This window comes from Mustela lutreola, chromosome 8, assembly GCF_030435805.1.
Source record: "Mustela lutreola isolate mMusLut2 chromosome 8, mMusLut2.pri, whole genome shotgun sequence".
NCBI classification, from domain to species: domain Eukaryota; kingdom Metazoa; phylum Chordata; class Mammalia; order Carnivora; family Mustelidae; genus Mustela; species Mustela lutreola.
Window position 1 is genome coordinate 99,316,694 of NC_081297.1, and position 16,452 is coordinate 99,333,145.

Sequence of the window (16,452 nt, forward strand, 5' to 3'; positions counted from 1 at the left end):
CCTACTTGTGATCTCTCTCTGTCAAATAAATAAAATCTTTAAAAACAAACAAACCCACAAAACTTTCATATCATTTTCACTTTTTTTTTTTTTTAAGATTTTTTTTATTTATCAGAGAGAGCGAGCGAGCACAGGCAGACAGAATGGCAGGCAGAGGCAGAGGGAGAAACAGGCTCCCTGCCGAGCAAGGAGCCCGATGTGGGACTCTATCCCAGTTAAGCTCAGTTGCTTAACCAACTGAGCCACCCAAGTGTCCCTATTTTCACTTTTTTAATGGAATCACTGTCTTTGGCTTAAAACTTGCCATTATTTAAAGAAAATGGTATGTCAGTGATAATTCTAGCCCCTAAATCCCCCCGCCTTCTTTTTTTGGTAAGTGAAATATGAGGTGGTAATGCAGCATACCTGAGTGGCTTCCACCTTGTCCTTAAATGGGACAGTAAATGTTCCTAAAGGAAAACCTTGGTTTCAGGAATATTGTTAGTTGACAACTGAATTAGGTTCTTTGCAGCACCTGGGTTCTTCTGTTCTTAATTTCCAAAGACAGACATTATTTATACTTAGGATAATAACTGGTGATGTTCATCTCCTTACCTTCATTTACATGGATCTTATCAGTGGGAGCAGCGAGTGAGACCACATATGAAAACCCATTACCCCATTCATACAACTCTAACAGAGCTTTTTTGATTTCTTTTAAAATCTCTAACCTGGGGCGCCTGGGTGGCTCAGTCATTAAGTATCTGCGTTGATCCCAGGGTCTTGATCCCAGGGTCCTAGGATCAAGCCCTGCATTGGGCTCCCTGCTTGGCTGGAAGCCTGTTTCTCCCTTTCCCACTCCCCCTGCTTGTGTTCCCTCTGTCTCTGTCGAATAAATAAATAAAATCTTTAAAAATAAATAAATAAAATCTCTAACCTAAAAGGAAAAAAATTTTACATCTTGACTCCTTTGTGATTGTATAGACTTACATAACTAAATATATATTTTTACTGTATATAGTATATATATGCATATACAACTAAAACAATTTACACAAAATAAGTTACTTTTTTTTCCATCCTTGGAATGCATTTAATTTTTTTTAATTTAAAAAATTTTTATAAACATATAATGTATTATTAGTCCCAGGGGTACAGGTCTGTGAATCAAAATAAGTTATTTTATTATGTGCAATGCACTCTGATATTGTTTTTCATTTTTTTATTGTGGATCAAGACCTATAAAATTGATGTCATCACTAGTGGGGCACAAACCACAGTTTTAAAGAATATTTACTAATTAAAATTAGGCCCCTCTAGGGGCGCCTCAGTGGCTCAGTCAGTTAATTGTCTAACCCTCAATTTCGGCTCAGGTCATGATTTCAAGGTCGTGAGATAGAGCCCCACATAGGGCTCTGTGCTGGGAGTGGAGCCTGCTTAGGATTCCTTCCTCTGCCCTCTGCCCCTTCCTACCCCTCTCTCTCCCTCTCTTAAAAAAAAAAAGAGGTTCCTCTATAATGCTTAATGTTCTTTCTACATGATTTTGAAATCTGATCAGTACAACAGTTGCTTTAGAATTATCTAGCACTGTTTTTGTGTGATTTTCTTGACTGAGATACTTTTCACAGCTTGTTAGGATTACAGTTTGTCCATTGTCATATGTGACATCTGCATCTGTCATTGATTCCAGTTGCAACATGCTAATGGAAAAGAGTAGCAGAAGTAATTCTCATTTTCCCCACAATCTGGTAAAGAGCCCATGGACTTGGTGCTGCATCCATTCTAGAGTATACTTACTTTTTTTTTTCTTTTTAAGATTTTATTTAGTTATTTGATAGTGCAATTGGGGGAAGGAGAAGAAGAAAAGCAAGCTGCCCTCCCCCCCCCCCCCCCGCCATAGAGCAGGGAGCATAATGCGGGGTCCTATCCCAAGACCCCAGGATCATGACCTGAGCCAAAGGCTGATACTTAACCAACCAGGTGCCCCTGGAGTATATCTACTCACATAACAGAGCCCTGAATTCATGAAATGAGTTACATTTCCTAAAGCATTTCAATTATTCATACTTTTCCAATATTTGTACCATACAGTTGAACTCTAATTTTGGTTTGGGTTTTTTTATTTTGTTTTGTGTGTGTGTGCATTTTTTTTCAAGATTTTTATTATTTTATCTACTTTTATTTTTAATTAATTAATTTTTTAAACTAGGCTCCACACCCAATATAATGCCTAACACAGGACTTGACATCAGAACCCTGAGAGCAAGACTTGAACTGAAATCAAGAGTTGAATGCCTAACTGATTGAGTCATACAGGCACTCCTGGTTTTTCTTTTTTTTTTTAAGAATTTTTTTTTTCTTTTAAGATTTTATTTATTTGAGAGAGAGAGAGAGAGCGCGAGATGGGGGAGGGTCAGAGGGAGAAGCAGGCTCCCTGCTGAGCAGGGAGCCCGATGAAGGACTCTATCCTGGGACTCCAGGATCATGACCTGAGCATAGCACTTGTATATTTTTTCTCTTAATACTCATAATTACGCATTGAGGTCAGCAGAGCATTTTTATGTTGTCTCCTTTGCTATAAGGAAACAGTTTTGAGTATCTAACTGATGGAATTTTTTTTTAACTTAAAATTTTTTTCTAGGAATGATCAGTAGTTGCACTTATACAGAAGCCAGAATTCAGTGTTTTAGCTATTTTTCTTTAGGTTGACTGATTTATTATTGGTTAGCTACTCTTAGAATATTTTAATATCAGTAGGGCACTGAGATCAACTATTCCAAATGCATTTATACCTTCGTAATCTTACAGGCCCTGGCCTATTTTGAGCAATTAAAGATTTCCCCAGATGCCTGGCAAGTGTGTGCAGAAGCTCTAGCCCAGAGGACATACAGGTAATTATAAGAAAATTTATATGACTTAGAGGAATTTAAATTTCTGTGAGACCTGTATTTAGAAAATGTTTTCATAAAAGCATTTTTATGGCTTGTGTTTTGGAAAACCATTTAGTATAGAAATGAGAAAAATAGTAAACCAGTAATTTGGCCATTCCGGGATTAACTTTCAGCAAAACTAGACTTTGCCTTATGCTGTGTATCTGAGAGCAGATCCCAGCTGAAATACAGTACAGTAAAAACTTCTTAAGATGGGAAGTGATCGTTGGTTTTCTAAAAAGTTGGCAAAGGAGGTAATCATGAATTGTATCTTGCATTTTTATTTTAAAGTATAGAAACACTCAGTTGGCAATCTTTTTATATTGGGCCAAAGTCTTTCCTTTATGTATATTCCATTAGCATTTGCTTCATCTTTCTTGCAAAGATCACACTCAGTGATCCATCCTCTATAATTTCTACTTTAGGTCTCTAGTGGATTGAGGAACGATTAGTACAGATTCCTAGACTTTTGGCTATTGTTTTCTACCTCTCCTAAATCTTCTGGTTATCTAGCCCACATCAAATACACACATTCCCTTTTTAAAAATTTTTTAAAATTTTTAAATTTTATGTTGATTCTAGTTAGTTTACATGCAGTGTAGTAATTCACCACTTCCATACAACGCCCTGTGCTCCTCATAGCAACTGCCCTCCTTAATCCCCATCATGTACTTAACTCACACCCATACCCTCCTTCCCCTCTGGTAACCATCAGTTTAAACTCTGTAGTTATATAAGTCTGTTTCTTGATTTGTCACTCTCTCTCTCTCCCTCATTTTTTCCCCTTTGTTCATTCTTTTGTTTCTTAAATTCCACATATGAGTGAAAACATAGGGTGTCTTTCTCTGACTGATTTCACTTAGCGTTATATACTCTAGCTCCATCCATGTCATTGCAGGTGTCAAGATTTCACTCTTTTTATGGCTGAATAATATTCCTGTGTGTGTGTGTGTGTGTGTGTGTGTGTACACCACATCTTTATTCATCAATTAATGGACACTTGGGCTACTTTTATATATTGGCTATTGTAAATAATGCTGGTATAAACATAGGGGTGCTTGTTTCCCTTTGAATTAGTGTTCTAAGGTTTTTCCTTTTTGCAATATGACTTTCTATGAAGTCTTTCCAAAGCTTTCAACTTAATTTTTCCAAAATCAGCACTTTCACACTCACTTCATTAGTTTATATAATAGTTAATTCAGTTACTTAATTAAAAAAAGACCTACGACTGACATAGTAAGGGTTAGGGAAACACAGCTCACTAATTATAAGTAAACAACTCACTGGTGGGAATAGATGCCCATGGATATTAGTGATGCTTCTAGCTGACATCCTCAGCATTCTGTGGCTAGCATACTTGCCACCTTTTACAATCAGAATCAAGTGCTCTAGTGAGAGTTAATTTTGAGAACATATACTATATGCTTGGGAGTGTAGAAGATCTGGCTTTTTTTTTTTTTTTTTTTTTTTAAGGATCTGACTTTTAATTAAAGGATTCCTATAGTTTATTTTTGAGTGGAAAACAAGAGTCTTGTATACTTGATTTAAGGCTTCAGTGTCATCTGTGCTAAGAATAGAAACCCTAGGGATGTCTGCGTGGCTCAGTGGGTAAAGCCTCTGCCTTCAGCTCAGGCCATGATCCCAAAGTCCTGGGATCAAGCCCCGCATTGGACTCTCTGCTCAACAGGGAGCTTGCTTCCTCCTCTCTCTCTGTGCCTACTTGTGATCTCTGTCAAATAAATAAATAAAATCTTTAAAAAAAAAAAAAAAAGAATAGAAACCTTAAGTTCTTACTTACAAGAGGTGCTGATTAAACCTAACTTAAAACTTTTAAAGATTGTTTCATCTTCTTCTGTGTGAAATTACTTTATTTAATTCATTCATGTAGTCTAAGTTATTGTCTATTCTTATATTGACCAGTTAGCTTTATTTATGAAAATTGTCTTCTGTGACTAAGCCCGACCCAAACCAGCTATCTTGGATGAACAGAGTGTTGTTCATTAAAGAGATTTTTGTCAGAGGTTGTATGTAGCTGGCTCACTGTGACTAACTCTGTATCAACCCTGTAGACCGCTTGAGAGTAGATAATTGGTAGATTTCTGCCCTTTCTATAAGGACAGTATATTTGTAACTTGGTTTTCTATATAAATTTTGAGGCTGAACTACCAGTCTGTGTGACCCTGCTTGTTTTGGATTTGGCTGCAGTGGAACTGTGTAGGATTGAATTTTAGGTATGACGAGTTACCATCTCTGATTTGACTCAATCCCTGGCTGTGTGACCATTTGTCATTTTACACCTAGCCTTTCTACTGTAAAGTGTAGGAGCGGTTCTTGTAATCCTAACATCTAGAATTTAGGGAAATTTTTTCTGTTTGCAGTATACTTAAGGTGCATCTTAACTTTTTTTTCATTGTTTTGCTTGTGAGATTTAATGGAACTATTGAGCATGGAATAATTAAGTTCTAAACAGTATAATGATTGAGATCACTAAGTAGAAAGTAAGCCAGAGGTCTTGTTTGAGAAACTTTTCAACTATGTTTCACTAGTACTTTACTTTTGTTTTTTCTTTAAATTATATTCTGCTTATCTGATTTTCCTTTTTTCATTTTCAGTGATGATCACATAAAGTTTTTCTGCTTTCAAGTACTGGAACATCAAGTTAAATACAAGTAAGGCTCTTCTCACTGTTTTGACTCTGAAATATATGGGGAGAGGTCACTTTCTAAATTAGTTTTCCTCTCTTTGGGAAAATCATAATACAGGCTGTAAATGAGGGTGTATGAGACACATCCAGTTTATAGATGTGTTTTTGATTTACCCAAGTGTTTTAAAAATACTGAGTTAATTGATTACATATAAAAAATCCAGACATTTCACAGAAAAAATTCATTTCGAGCTTCTCTGGAAAAATCAGAAGATCTAGCAATGCCAGACCTGTTTCTGTAAGCCAACTCTGTTAGAGGTTAGTGGCAACATGGCCACTTGTATTTATTTATTTATTTATAAAGATTTTATTTATTTATTTGACAGAGCGAGATCACAAGTAGGCAGAGAGAGAGGAGGAAGCAGGCTCCCTGCTGAGCAGAGAGTCGGATGCGGGGCTCCATCCCAGGACCCTGAGATCATGACCTGAGCTGAAGGCAACGGCTTAACCCACTGAGCCACCCAGGCGCCCCGGCCACTTGTACTTAGAACCCTGCTTTAAATAAGCAAAAACAGTTAATCACTGTTTAGAGGGCCCTTCATTTGCCTATTGATTTATTCTGTAAGCCATAGACCTCAAAATGTAGATGTATTTCTATTTGAGAAATTCCACAGCTGTCATTTTATTTTAACATGAACTGGACCACAAATCAAACTAAGATCAATGACGCTACCTTTTGGGCCCACCCCTATCTTTTCTTTTAAGCCATGATGAGAAGCATGATCAGTTTCTTTTAGGAAATTTTAAGTAATTGAGTGTTAGACAAATTTTCCCTTTCAGATATATGAGGCTGTTACTTTTTAAACCACAGATATCAAATATAGCCGTCATTATTTTTCTTCTCTATTTTGAACAGATATTCAGAACTAACTACTGTTCAACAACAACTAATTAGGGAGACGCTCATATCTTGGCTTCAAGCTCAGGTAAAATAGTAATTTCATTCAGTACATTAAGTTACCAGATATTTAAATTTTTAGTGTTGCAAGAGTTTAGAACTTTGCCTCAGAAATGTTCATCATTTATCCTCCCTTTGACCCCATAGCTTTTTTAGAAAGTGCTGATTTCAAAGATCTTGGGTATATGAAACTTAGCAGTAATTTAAAATTATATCAATTACTGAAACTTTTATGCTTTACATGACACGATGCTGAAACCTTGGTTTTAAGGTAGGTTTTTGTTGTTTTTGGTTTTACTTTGTTTTAACTACTTGACAAAAAGACAGATTTTTTTTTTGCTCTCTCTTAAAGGTGAGCCCTCCTAGACAGCTTCTTCACAAAGAGCCCTTTACAAGAAAGCCATTAGAGATCTTTATTCACATTAGTTCTTTTTGTTAATTTTAATCTTAGCATATGAAGCAGTTAGGTAGCTAGAATTTCTATTTTTCTTAAAGAGCAAACAGAAGAAAAACAATTTAACTAGTAGAACCAAAAACTAATAAAATTCTGCACATGAAACTTTTCTTTAAAAGTATGAGAATAAGAAGTAAACATAGCACCTTTGTTTATTTTCCATCTGGGTAATCACTTAAATTACTTTGGTAATTTTCCAGCATATTTGTTGCATACCTAATCTAGACTGTATTGAGGCTTGGTGAGTTTTTGAGTTAAGATGCACCTTAAGTATACTGCAAACAGAAAAAATTTCCCTAAATTCTAGATGTTAGAATTACAGGAAAACTTTTTGAGACTTTACAGCTTACATTTAATTTCATGAACTATTTCTCTCTGTCAGATGCTGAATCCCCAACCAGAGAAGACCTTTATACGAAATAAAGCGGCCCAAGTCTTCGCCTTACTTTTTGTTACAGAATATCTCACTAGATGGCCCAAATTTTTTTTTGACATTCTCTCAGTAGTGGACCTAAATCCAAGGGGAGTAGATCTATACCTCCGAATCCTCATGGCTATTGATTCAGAGTTGGTGGATCGTGATGTGGTGCATACATCAGAGGCAAGTAACTTCCCATTAATTGTTAGTTCTTAATGTGGATTTTGTAGGAGATGATGGGCACATAATAAAAGAGCAGGAAGTCTTTCTTTGGAAACAAATTTTCTGTTCTTTCTCCTTTTTTTTTTTTTTAAAGCATATTTATTTTTTTAGTAATCTTTTACCCAGCGTGAGGCTCAAACTCATAACTCTGAGATCAAGAGTCTCATACACTTCCAATTAAGCTACCCTCAAATTTTCTTAATAATTCTAAATTCAAGGGTACCTGGGTGGCTCAGTCAGTCATCTGCCTTTGGCTCAGGTCATGATGCTGGGGTCTGAGATTGAGCCCTGCATCAAGCATTCTGCTCAGCGTGGAGTCTGCCTCTCCCTCTCCCTCTGCCTTTGGCTCTGCCTGCTTGTTTTCTCTCTCTGTCAAATAGATGAAATCTTAAAAAAAATTCTGAATTTTCTCTAGTTTTGTTTTGTTTTTTTTTTTTAAGATTTTATTAATTTATTTGACAGTCAGAGATCACAAGTAGGCAAAGAGGCAGGCAGAGAGAGAGGAGAGAGGAGGAAGCAGGCTCCTTGCTGAGCAGAGAACCCCATATGGGGCTTGATCCCAGGACCCTGGGATCATGACCTGAGCTGAAGGCAAAGGCTTTAACCCACTGAGCCACCCAGGTGCCCTGTTTGTTTGTTTTTAAGTGAGGCTTGAACTCATAACCCTGAGATCAAGAGTCACATGTTCTACCAACTGAGCCAGCTGGGCACCTCTAAATTCACCCAGCATTTTGAATTTTGTTTTACAAAGGAGCTTGAACTGGGCTTTTTTTTTCCCAAGTGTATGTTGAAATTAGAGTATTACTTTAGATTTTCTTTTTCTTTTTTTTTTTTAAAGATTTATTATTTTGACAGAGAGAGATCACAAGTAGGCTGAGAGGCAGGCAGAGAGAGAGAGGAGGAGGCAGGCTCCCTGCTGAGCAGAGAGCCCGATGCGGGACTTGATCCCAGGACCCTGAGATCACGACCTGAGCCGAAGGCAGCGGCTCAACCCACTGAGCCACCCAGGCACCCTTACTTTAGATTTTCTTAACTATGCAAGCACTTTCTCCAATAAAATACACAAATTGGGTCTGTTTATGAATTTCTAGAGAAATGTAGTCTGTATTTACTACTGCTGTATAGTTACTCAGTGAGGAGGAATCATTGCTAATGAATCTGCTAGTTTCTTCTGTATTCTTAGTAATAAAGCCCATCACCATAGTCTTTCTCTATTTATTATCCCATATAACTTTTTCTTTAATGTTAACACAGTAGAAGTTGCTTGATTCAAAAAAAGAGAAAAGAAAAGATCAGAAAGAAAAAAAAGGAAATTGCTTGATTCAAATGTATATAATAATTTAAGGTTATTATATGTCATATAACTTTTTTTTTTTTTTTAAGATTTTATTTATTTGACAGAGATGACAAGTGGGCAGAGAGGCAGGCAGAGAGAGAGGAGAAAGCAGGGTCCCCGCTGAGCAGAGAGCCCAATGCGGGGCTTGATCCCAGGACTCTGGGATCATGCCCTGAGTTGAAGGCAGAGGCTTTAACCCACTGAGCCACCCAGGCACCCCTATGTTAAAGGTTATTATCATACATTTAAATTATTGTCATTCCTGGGGTGCCTGGGTGGTTCAGCATCAAACTCTTGATTTTGGGTCAGGTCATCATCTCAGGGTCATGAGATCGAGCCCTGGGTTGGACTTCATTCTGGATGTGGAGCCTGCTTAAGAGCCTCAGAGTGCTTAGGTGGCCTATTCGGTTAGGCATCCGCCTAACTCAGGTCATGATCCTAGAGTCCTGGGATCAAGCCCCTGTCTCAGGCTCCCTGTTCAGGGGGATATCTGTTTCTCCCTTTGCTCTTCCCCTGCTTGCATGTGCTCTCTCTTCTCTCTCTCAAAACCTGCTGTGCACGGTGGCATGCACCTATAGTCCCAGCTACTCGAGAGGCTGAGACAGGAGGATCGCTTGAGCCCAGGATTTCTGGGCTGTAGTGCACTATGCCAATTGGGTGTCCACACTAAGTTCAGCATCAGTATGGTGACATCCACGGAGTGGGGGACCACCAGGTTGCCTAAGGAGGGGTGAACCGGCCCAGGTCAGAAATGGAACAGATCAAATAAAATCTTTTTATTTAAAAAAAAAGATTTTCTTTCTCTCTCTCTCACTTTTCCCTCTCGCCCTCACCCATCACTCTCTATCCTTTTCTCAAAAAGAAAAAAATTACTGCCATTCTTGGGGCACCTAGCTGGCTCAGTTGGTGGAATATGTGACTCTTGATCTCAGAGTTGTGAGTTTGAGACCCTTGTTGGTTATAGCGATTACTTAAAATCTTTTTTAAAAATAAAAAAAAGAGGGGTGCCTGGGTGGCTCAGTGGGTTAAGACTTTGCCTTCAGCTCGGGTCTTGATCCTGAGGTCCTGGAATCGAGCCCCACATCAGGCTCTCTGCTCAGCGGGAAGCCTGCTTCTCCCTCTCGCTCTGGCTGCTGCTCTGCCTACTTCTCTCTCTCACTTTGTCAAATAAAAATATTTAAAAATAAAAATAAAATAATTATTGCCATTCTTGCAGAATTTATGGAGATATTGAGTCACTGTGTTGTACAATTGAAACTAACGTACCATCTTATGTCAACTATACTAAAAAAAATTCTTTTAATTAAAAACAAATTTCCAGGGGCGCCTGGGTGGCTCAGTGGGTTAGAGCCTCTGCCTTCGGCTTGGGCCATGATCTAAGGGTCCTGGGATCGAGCCCCACATCGGGCTCTCTGCTCAGTGGGGAGCCTGCTTCCCCCCCCCTCTCTGCCTGCCTCTCTGCCTACTTGTGATCTCTCTCTGTCAAATAAGTAAATAAAATCTTTAAAAAAAAAAAATTTTCCATTCTCTTAAGTAGTTTAAATATCATGTTTGCATAGTATTGAGAAGTTCCTTTTATCATATGCTTTAGATTTCTAAGTAATGCTTATTCGTAGTGTGTTTAATAAGGACTTAAATCTGGCTCTAAGGAATACAACGGAAAAAGGAAATTAAAAGAATCACAGGATATGATTTTAGAGTTGATAAGTAGAAAATAGTGGCAGGGAATGTGTTAACAAGTCTAGAAGTTTAATTGTGAGATACTACTATGCACAAGTATTCAGATGTCAAAAATTAGTTTGTGTGATAATCTACTGTGCACATAAGGTGTTTTGTTTTGTTTTTTTAGGAGGCTCGTAGGAATACTGTAATAAAAGATACCATGAGGGAACAGTGCATTCCAAACTTGGTGGAATCATGGTACCAAATTTTACAAAATTATCAGTATACTAATTCAGAAGTGACATGTCAGTGCCTTGAAGTAGTTGGGGCTTATGTCTCTTGGATAGACTTATCCCTTATAGCCAATGATAGGTAAGTATTCCTGTACTTTAAAGATAGACCTACAGAATACAGTATGTAAAACTCATGAATTTGAAAACACTGTTAACAATTTTTTCCTTCTATTTCCAGGTTTATAAATATGCTGCTAGGTCATATGTCAATAGAAGTTCTACGGGAAGAAGCATGTGACTGTTTATTTGAAATTGTAAATAAAGGAATGGATCCTGTTGATAAAATGAAACTAGTAGAATCTTTGTGTCAAGTATTACAGTCTGCTGGATTTTTCAGCATTGACCAGGTCAGTAAATTTATGTATGAAGTTTTGAGAATTGCTACAACAAAGTAGGAAAGGTACTAATTTAAACATGTTTTCTTTCCTTTTTTTTTTTTAAGTGTTATAAATTCTTGGTGACTATAAGGAAACATTGTATCCAGAAAGCCATAATGTTATCTGTAGCATTGGCCCCCATGATGGGGGGGGCCTTACACCAGTTATTAAACTTGAAATCTGGGATGTTACCTGCAATTGTGGTTTTTTTTCAAACTTCAAGTTGATTCTGATACTACTGGTCTATACTTTACGTAGCAAAGAACTATACTATATATATGCCAATATATTTTGACCAAAACTAGACTTAGTTATAAATATTACATTTTTACTATACTTTTGAATTGTTACTCATTTGAGCCGTTGGAATTTAGGCCCAACAGAATGAAGGCTCTGGGTGTGGTAAGTAATTTAGAAACAGAATTTGAAGATTTCTATTTTACTGTGACAATGATAAAAAAATTAGTAAGAAATCTGTTTTGTTGTTATGTCAGCTTTAGTGTTGTTCTTGCTGACAGAAGAATAGTAACATTTTCTTACATTGTTAATAATTGTCTTATTTAGTCTGTGGTAAAAGACCTAAGATGATGAAGGTAACATCTCTTTCTATATGAGAATATCAGAAGGATAATTAATGATAACAATCTGAAGTTTGAGTTCTGACACACTGGTATGACCTTAGGCAGGTAGTTATAAGAGCAGTTCTGTCACTTTGCAGCATAGTTAAGGCTCAAATTGTTATAAATTGTTACACATACTGTAATATGACATAACTTATACAGCATGTTTACTAACTTGAGCAGGGTTTTTTGTTTGTTTGTTTGTTTGTTTTTAAGATTTTATTTATTTATTTGACAGATGGAGATTACAAGTAGGCAAAGAGGCAGGCAGAGAGAGAGGAGGAAGCAGGCTCCCTGCTGAGCAGAGAGCCCACAGCGTGGCTCGATCCCAGGACTCTGGGATCATGACCTGAGTCGAAGGCAGAGGCTTTAACCCACTGAGCCACCCAGGTGCCCCTAACTTGAACAGTTTAGAAGGAAGGTTTTGAAACCACAGTTCTCTTTTTTTTTAAGCTTTATAAACTTGGCACTATCTATAGGTCTATAACCATTAAAAAGAATTGCTTGAAAGAGTACAAGTGGTTAATAATAGTAGAATTCAAATTCTAAAAATTTTTCAGTCCAGGTGGTAGAATGGTTAAATGTCTAATGTTAGCTTAAAATTGAATCTTAGAATTTGCACTTGATTCATACTAAAGTTCAGAGTTTTTCTTCTTCCTTTTATGTGGGTGTTTTTTGTTTGTTTGTTGCTTATGTGGGTGGTTTTAAATTGAGGTCTCTCTTGATTGCTTAATAGGAAGAAGATGTTGACTTTCTAGCCAGATTTTCTAAGCTGGTAAATGGTATGGGACAGTCATTGATAGTTAGTTGGACTAAATTAATTAAGAATGGGGATATCAAGAATGCTCAAGAGGCACTACAAGCTATTGAAACAAAAGTGGCACTGATGCTGCAGCTACTAATTCATGAGGATGATGACATCTCTTCTAACATTATTGGATTCTGTTACGATTATCTTCATATTTTGAAACAGGTGAGTCCTTGTTTTACTCTTTTTTGCCCAGTAGATAATATAAGCAAGCCATAGAGAATTGGAAAATACAGGAAAAATGAGAAGAATAAAATATCCATAATTCTACTAGCTAATGATATTTACTGTTAAATAGTAATGTACTTCCGTCTCTCCCCCAACTCAACTTCTTAGCCAGAAATGAGAATAGCCAGGTTATAAAATTCACTAGGCTTTAACCAATTAAAAATTGGTAACTAATTAAAAGCTACAGGTTTAGGTTATTTTTTCATTTTGAATATGTTTTTGTTATTTTTTTTTTCCTTTTTTTTTTCTTTTTTTATTAAGTAGGCTTCACACCTAGAATGGAGCCCAGGGCAGGCCTTAAACTCATGAACCAGAGATCAAGACTTGAGCTGACATCAAGAGTCAGACACTTGGGGCGCCTGGGTGGCTCAGTGGGTTAAAGCCTCTGCCTTCGGCTCAGGTCATGATCTCAGAGTCCTGGGATCGAGCCCCACACTGGGCTCTCTGCTCAGCAGGGAGCCTGTTTCCTCCCCTCTCTGCCTGCCTCTCTGCCTACTTGTGGTATCTGTCTGTCAAATAAAAAAAATAAAATCTTTAAAAAAAAAAAAAGAGTCAGACACTTAACCGACTAAGCCAACCACGCACCCCTGTTTTTGTTTTAAATATAGTAGAAATCTTGTTAAACATTGTTTATTATTTTAATTACATATAGAGCATTTCTTACAAGCAGCTTTTTTCTTTTTTTCTTTTTTTTTTTTTAATTAAAGATTTATTTATTTATTTGACAGACAGAGATCACAAGTAGGCAGAGAGGCAGACAGAGAGAGAGGAGGAAGCAGGCTCCCTGCTAAGCAGAGAGCCCGATGTGGGGCTCGATCCCAGGACCCTGGGATGATGACCTGAGCCGAAAGCAGAGGCTTTAACCCACTGAGCCACCCAGGCGCCCCCAAGCAGCTTTTTTCAATTAAAAATTTTCTCTTGGAGAATTGCTTTCACTAAGAACTTAAAATGTAGATGGTAATAGTCTCCTTATTATTATGGCTCATAGCCTTTTAAAAATTAGTAATTTCCCATTATGTCATTAGATGAGAAAACCATTCCTATTTTACTTACATTTGATTAACTAAATGAAGTTAAGCTTAAAATACTACCTTCCGTATTATTGTTATAAATGAAACACACATCTGCCTACATACCTTAAGGAATTTTAGGTAATGGGAAGACATGAAGATATGAAAATAGTTAAAATGACTCCTGGTAATCTCACTGTGTGTCTCTTAATGGACCTCTAGCTTTTTTTTTGCCTTGCTTGAAAACAAGAGAAGACCATACTTTACTGTCCTATAAATTTCTTCGGTAAATATATTATAAATATGCTTAAAGTTAAAATTCATCTAATGTCAAGTTATTTAGTAGAAATAGAATTGCTAGATCTTATGTTAGGTGCATTTGAAATATAGAAAGGTATTGTCAAACCTGCCTCCAAAGAAGTGTGCATGTTTTAAAATATCTTGATTGATTAGAAAAATATTTTGAGGAGTGCTTGGGTGGATCACGTAGTTAAGAGTCTGCCTTGGGCTCAGGTCATGATCCTTGGGTCTTGGGATTGAGCCCTGCTCAGCAGGGAGTATGCATCTCACTCTCCCATCTCCCACTCCCCACCCTGCTTGTGCTCCCTCTCAAATAAATAAAATCTTTAAAATATTTTGATAAGCAAGTATGACTTTAGGAAACCTTATAAACTTATTGCTTACTTTTTAACAGCTTCCAGTGCTCTCGGATCAGCAAAAAGCTAACGTAGAGGTAATTGATTTCTTTTTGCTTATAAACTGATACCAGAATCTGTATCTGCAGTCTGTCTTGAAATGCAGCTTAATTTCAAAATATATCTGATAAAAGGAAACTGACAAAAGACATTTTATTCTTAATTTTAGGCAATCATGTTGGCCGTTATGAAAAAACTGACTTATGATGAAGAATATAACTTTGAAAATGAGGTAAGGATTTTACATTGGGGAGAAATCATTTTTAAGTCATTATTTACTTAAGTTAACATTTTAAGTTTTGATTATTTTAGAGTGCTTTAAAGTAAGAAGTATTTTAATAATCACATGTTTATTATTGACCTCAACCTTAGGTGGAATTAATAGAAGCTTCATAAGCCTTCATAATACCTTCAAAAAATAACCTTTTTGGTATTGTGTCCCTTTTTTTTTGTTTTTTTTTTAAGATTTTATTTATTTATTTGTCAGAGATAGAGCGCGAGCGAAAGCGAGCACAGGCAGACAGAGTGGAAGGCAGAGTCAGAGGGAGAAGCAGGCTCCCCGTGGAGCAAGGAGCCCGATGTGGGACTCGATCCCAGGACGCTGGGATCATGACCTGAGCCGAAGGCAGCTGCTTAACCAACTGAGCCACCCAGGCGTCCCTATTGTGTCCCTTTTTAAAACACTTTGTAGCATTGAACTTTGTAAAGTATTGACAGTATCATTGCTTATCACATTTTACTTTGAATTATGAGAGTGATCAGTTGGGGCCTGGTCAGTGGACGTCAGATTGTTAAGAGTCTGTGGGAAAGTGCAAATGAGTCACTCAGCTTTCTGGACTTGTTGTATTTATATAAGTCTCATCCAGGGTTGCCAGTGAGGCATTTAGCCTCAAGCACAAGGATCATCATCAGGTGCTTTCTATCAACTCAAGCATCACTTACACTGTTTTGCAACATGCTAAGTGTTTAATTCCCCACCTGAGGCTTTCAAAAATCTTGGACTATAAAAGAAAATGGTGATGATAACCAAAGCATTATGCACTTGCAAAGAACCAGATTTGTTTATATATATATATATATCCTCATTCATAGAGTATTACAAGATACAAGGAGTATGAATAAGGTGGTGAAGTTATCATAAAGCCCAGTGTGAACCCATTCTGGCTCTATGTGTGCCCAGTGTGAACCCATTCGCCTATCTATACTGTTCCTGGCTCTAGGCTTTTGAGATCTAGGGCTATGTTCATAAATACTTCCTTGTGGGCAGGAGAGGAAAGGCTACTGACCATAGTAAGTTTTCCTATGTAAATAAATGTTAATGAAAAAATGAAAATACATATTACATTTAGAAATGCAGAAAACTATATGAGAACTAATGACTTACATGAATTTTAGGGTCTTTTAAGTTTTAAAATAAGAATTTTTAAATATATCTTAGGGTGAAGATGAAGCCATGTTTGTAGAGTATAGAAAACAACTGAAGTTACTGTTGGACAGGCTTGCTCAAGTTTCACCAGAGTTACTGCTGGCTTCTGTGCGCAGAGTTTTTAGTTCTACGCTGCAGTAAGTTTGTTACTGTTTTTGTAACTATTCTACCTCCTTCCTTTTCTCTGTGATGTGGTCTACAATAAGTGAGTCACATAAATAATCTTTGTTACTTACTAAGGTCTTTCTGTATCTCTGAACCAATGCATTTGTCTTCATCTTTTCTTTATTCGAGTATAGTGAACATAGTGTTATATTAGTTTTACGTGTGCATTGTAGTGATTCAACAATTCTGTACATTGTTTATTGCTCATCATGACAAGTGTACTCTTA

The 16,452-nt window shown here is 37.1% G+C and overlaps 1 protein-coding gene across 1 annotated transcript in view; it reads left to right on the forward strand.

The window, feature by feature from the left end:
- XPOT (exportin for tRNA) overlaps positions 1 to 16,452 on the forward strand; it is a 49,810-nt gene that overhangs the window by 7,200 nt on the left and 26,158 nt on the right. The window contains exons 3-12 of the mRNA XM_059186225.1: positions 2,788 to 2,870; positions 5,522 to 5,578; positions 6,470 to 6,539; positions 7,348 to 7,566; positions 10,791 to 10,975; positions 11,075 to 11,243; positions 12,630 to 12,866; positions 14,634 to 14,672; positions 14,804 to 14,866; positions 16,073 to 16,197. Coding sequence (XP_059042208.1) covers positions 2,788 to 2,870; positions 5,522 to 5,578; positions 6,470 to 6,539; positions 7,348 to 7,566; positions 10,791 to 10,975; positions 11,075 to 11,243; positions 12,630 to 12,866; positions 14,634 to 14,672; positions 14,804 to 14,866; positions 16,073 to 16,197 — 1,247 coding nt within the window. The remainder of the gene's footprint in view (positions 1 to 2,787; positions 2,871 to 5,521; positions 5,579 to 6,469; positions 6,540 to 7,347; positions 7,567 to 10,790; positions 10,976 to 11,074; positions 11,244 to 12,629; positions 12,867 to 14,633; positions 14,673 to 14,803; positions 14,867 to 16,072; positions 16,198 to 16,452) is intronic.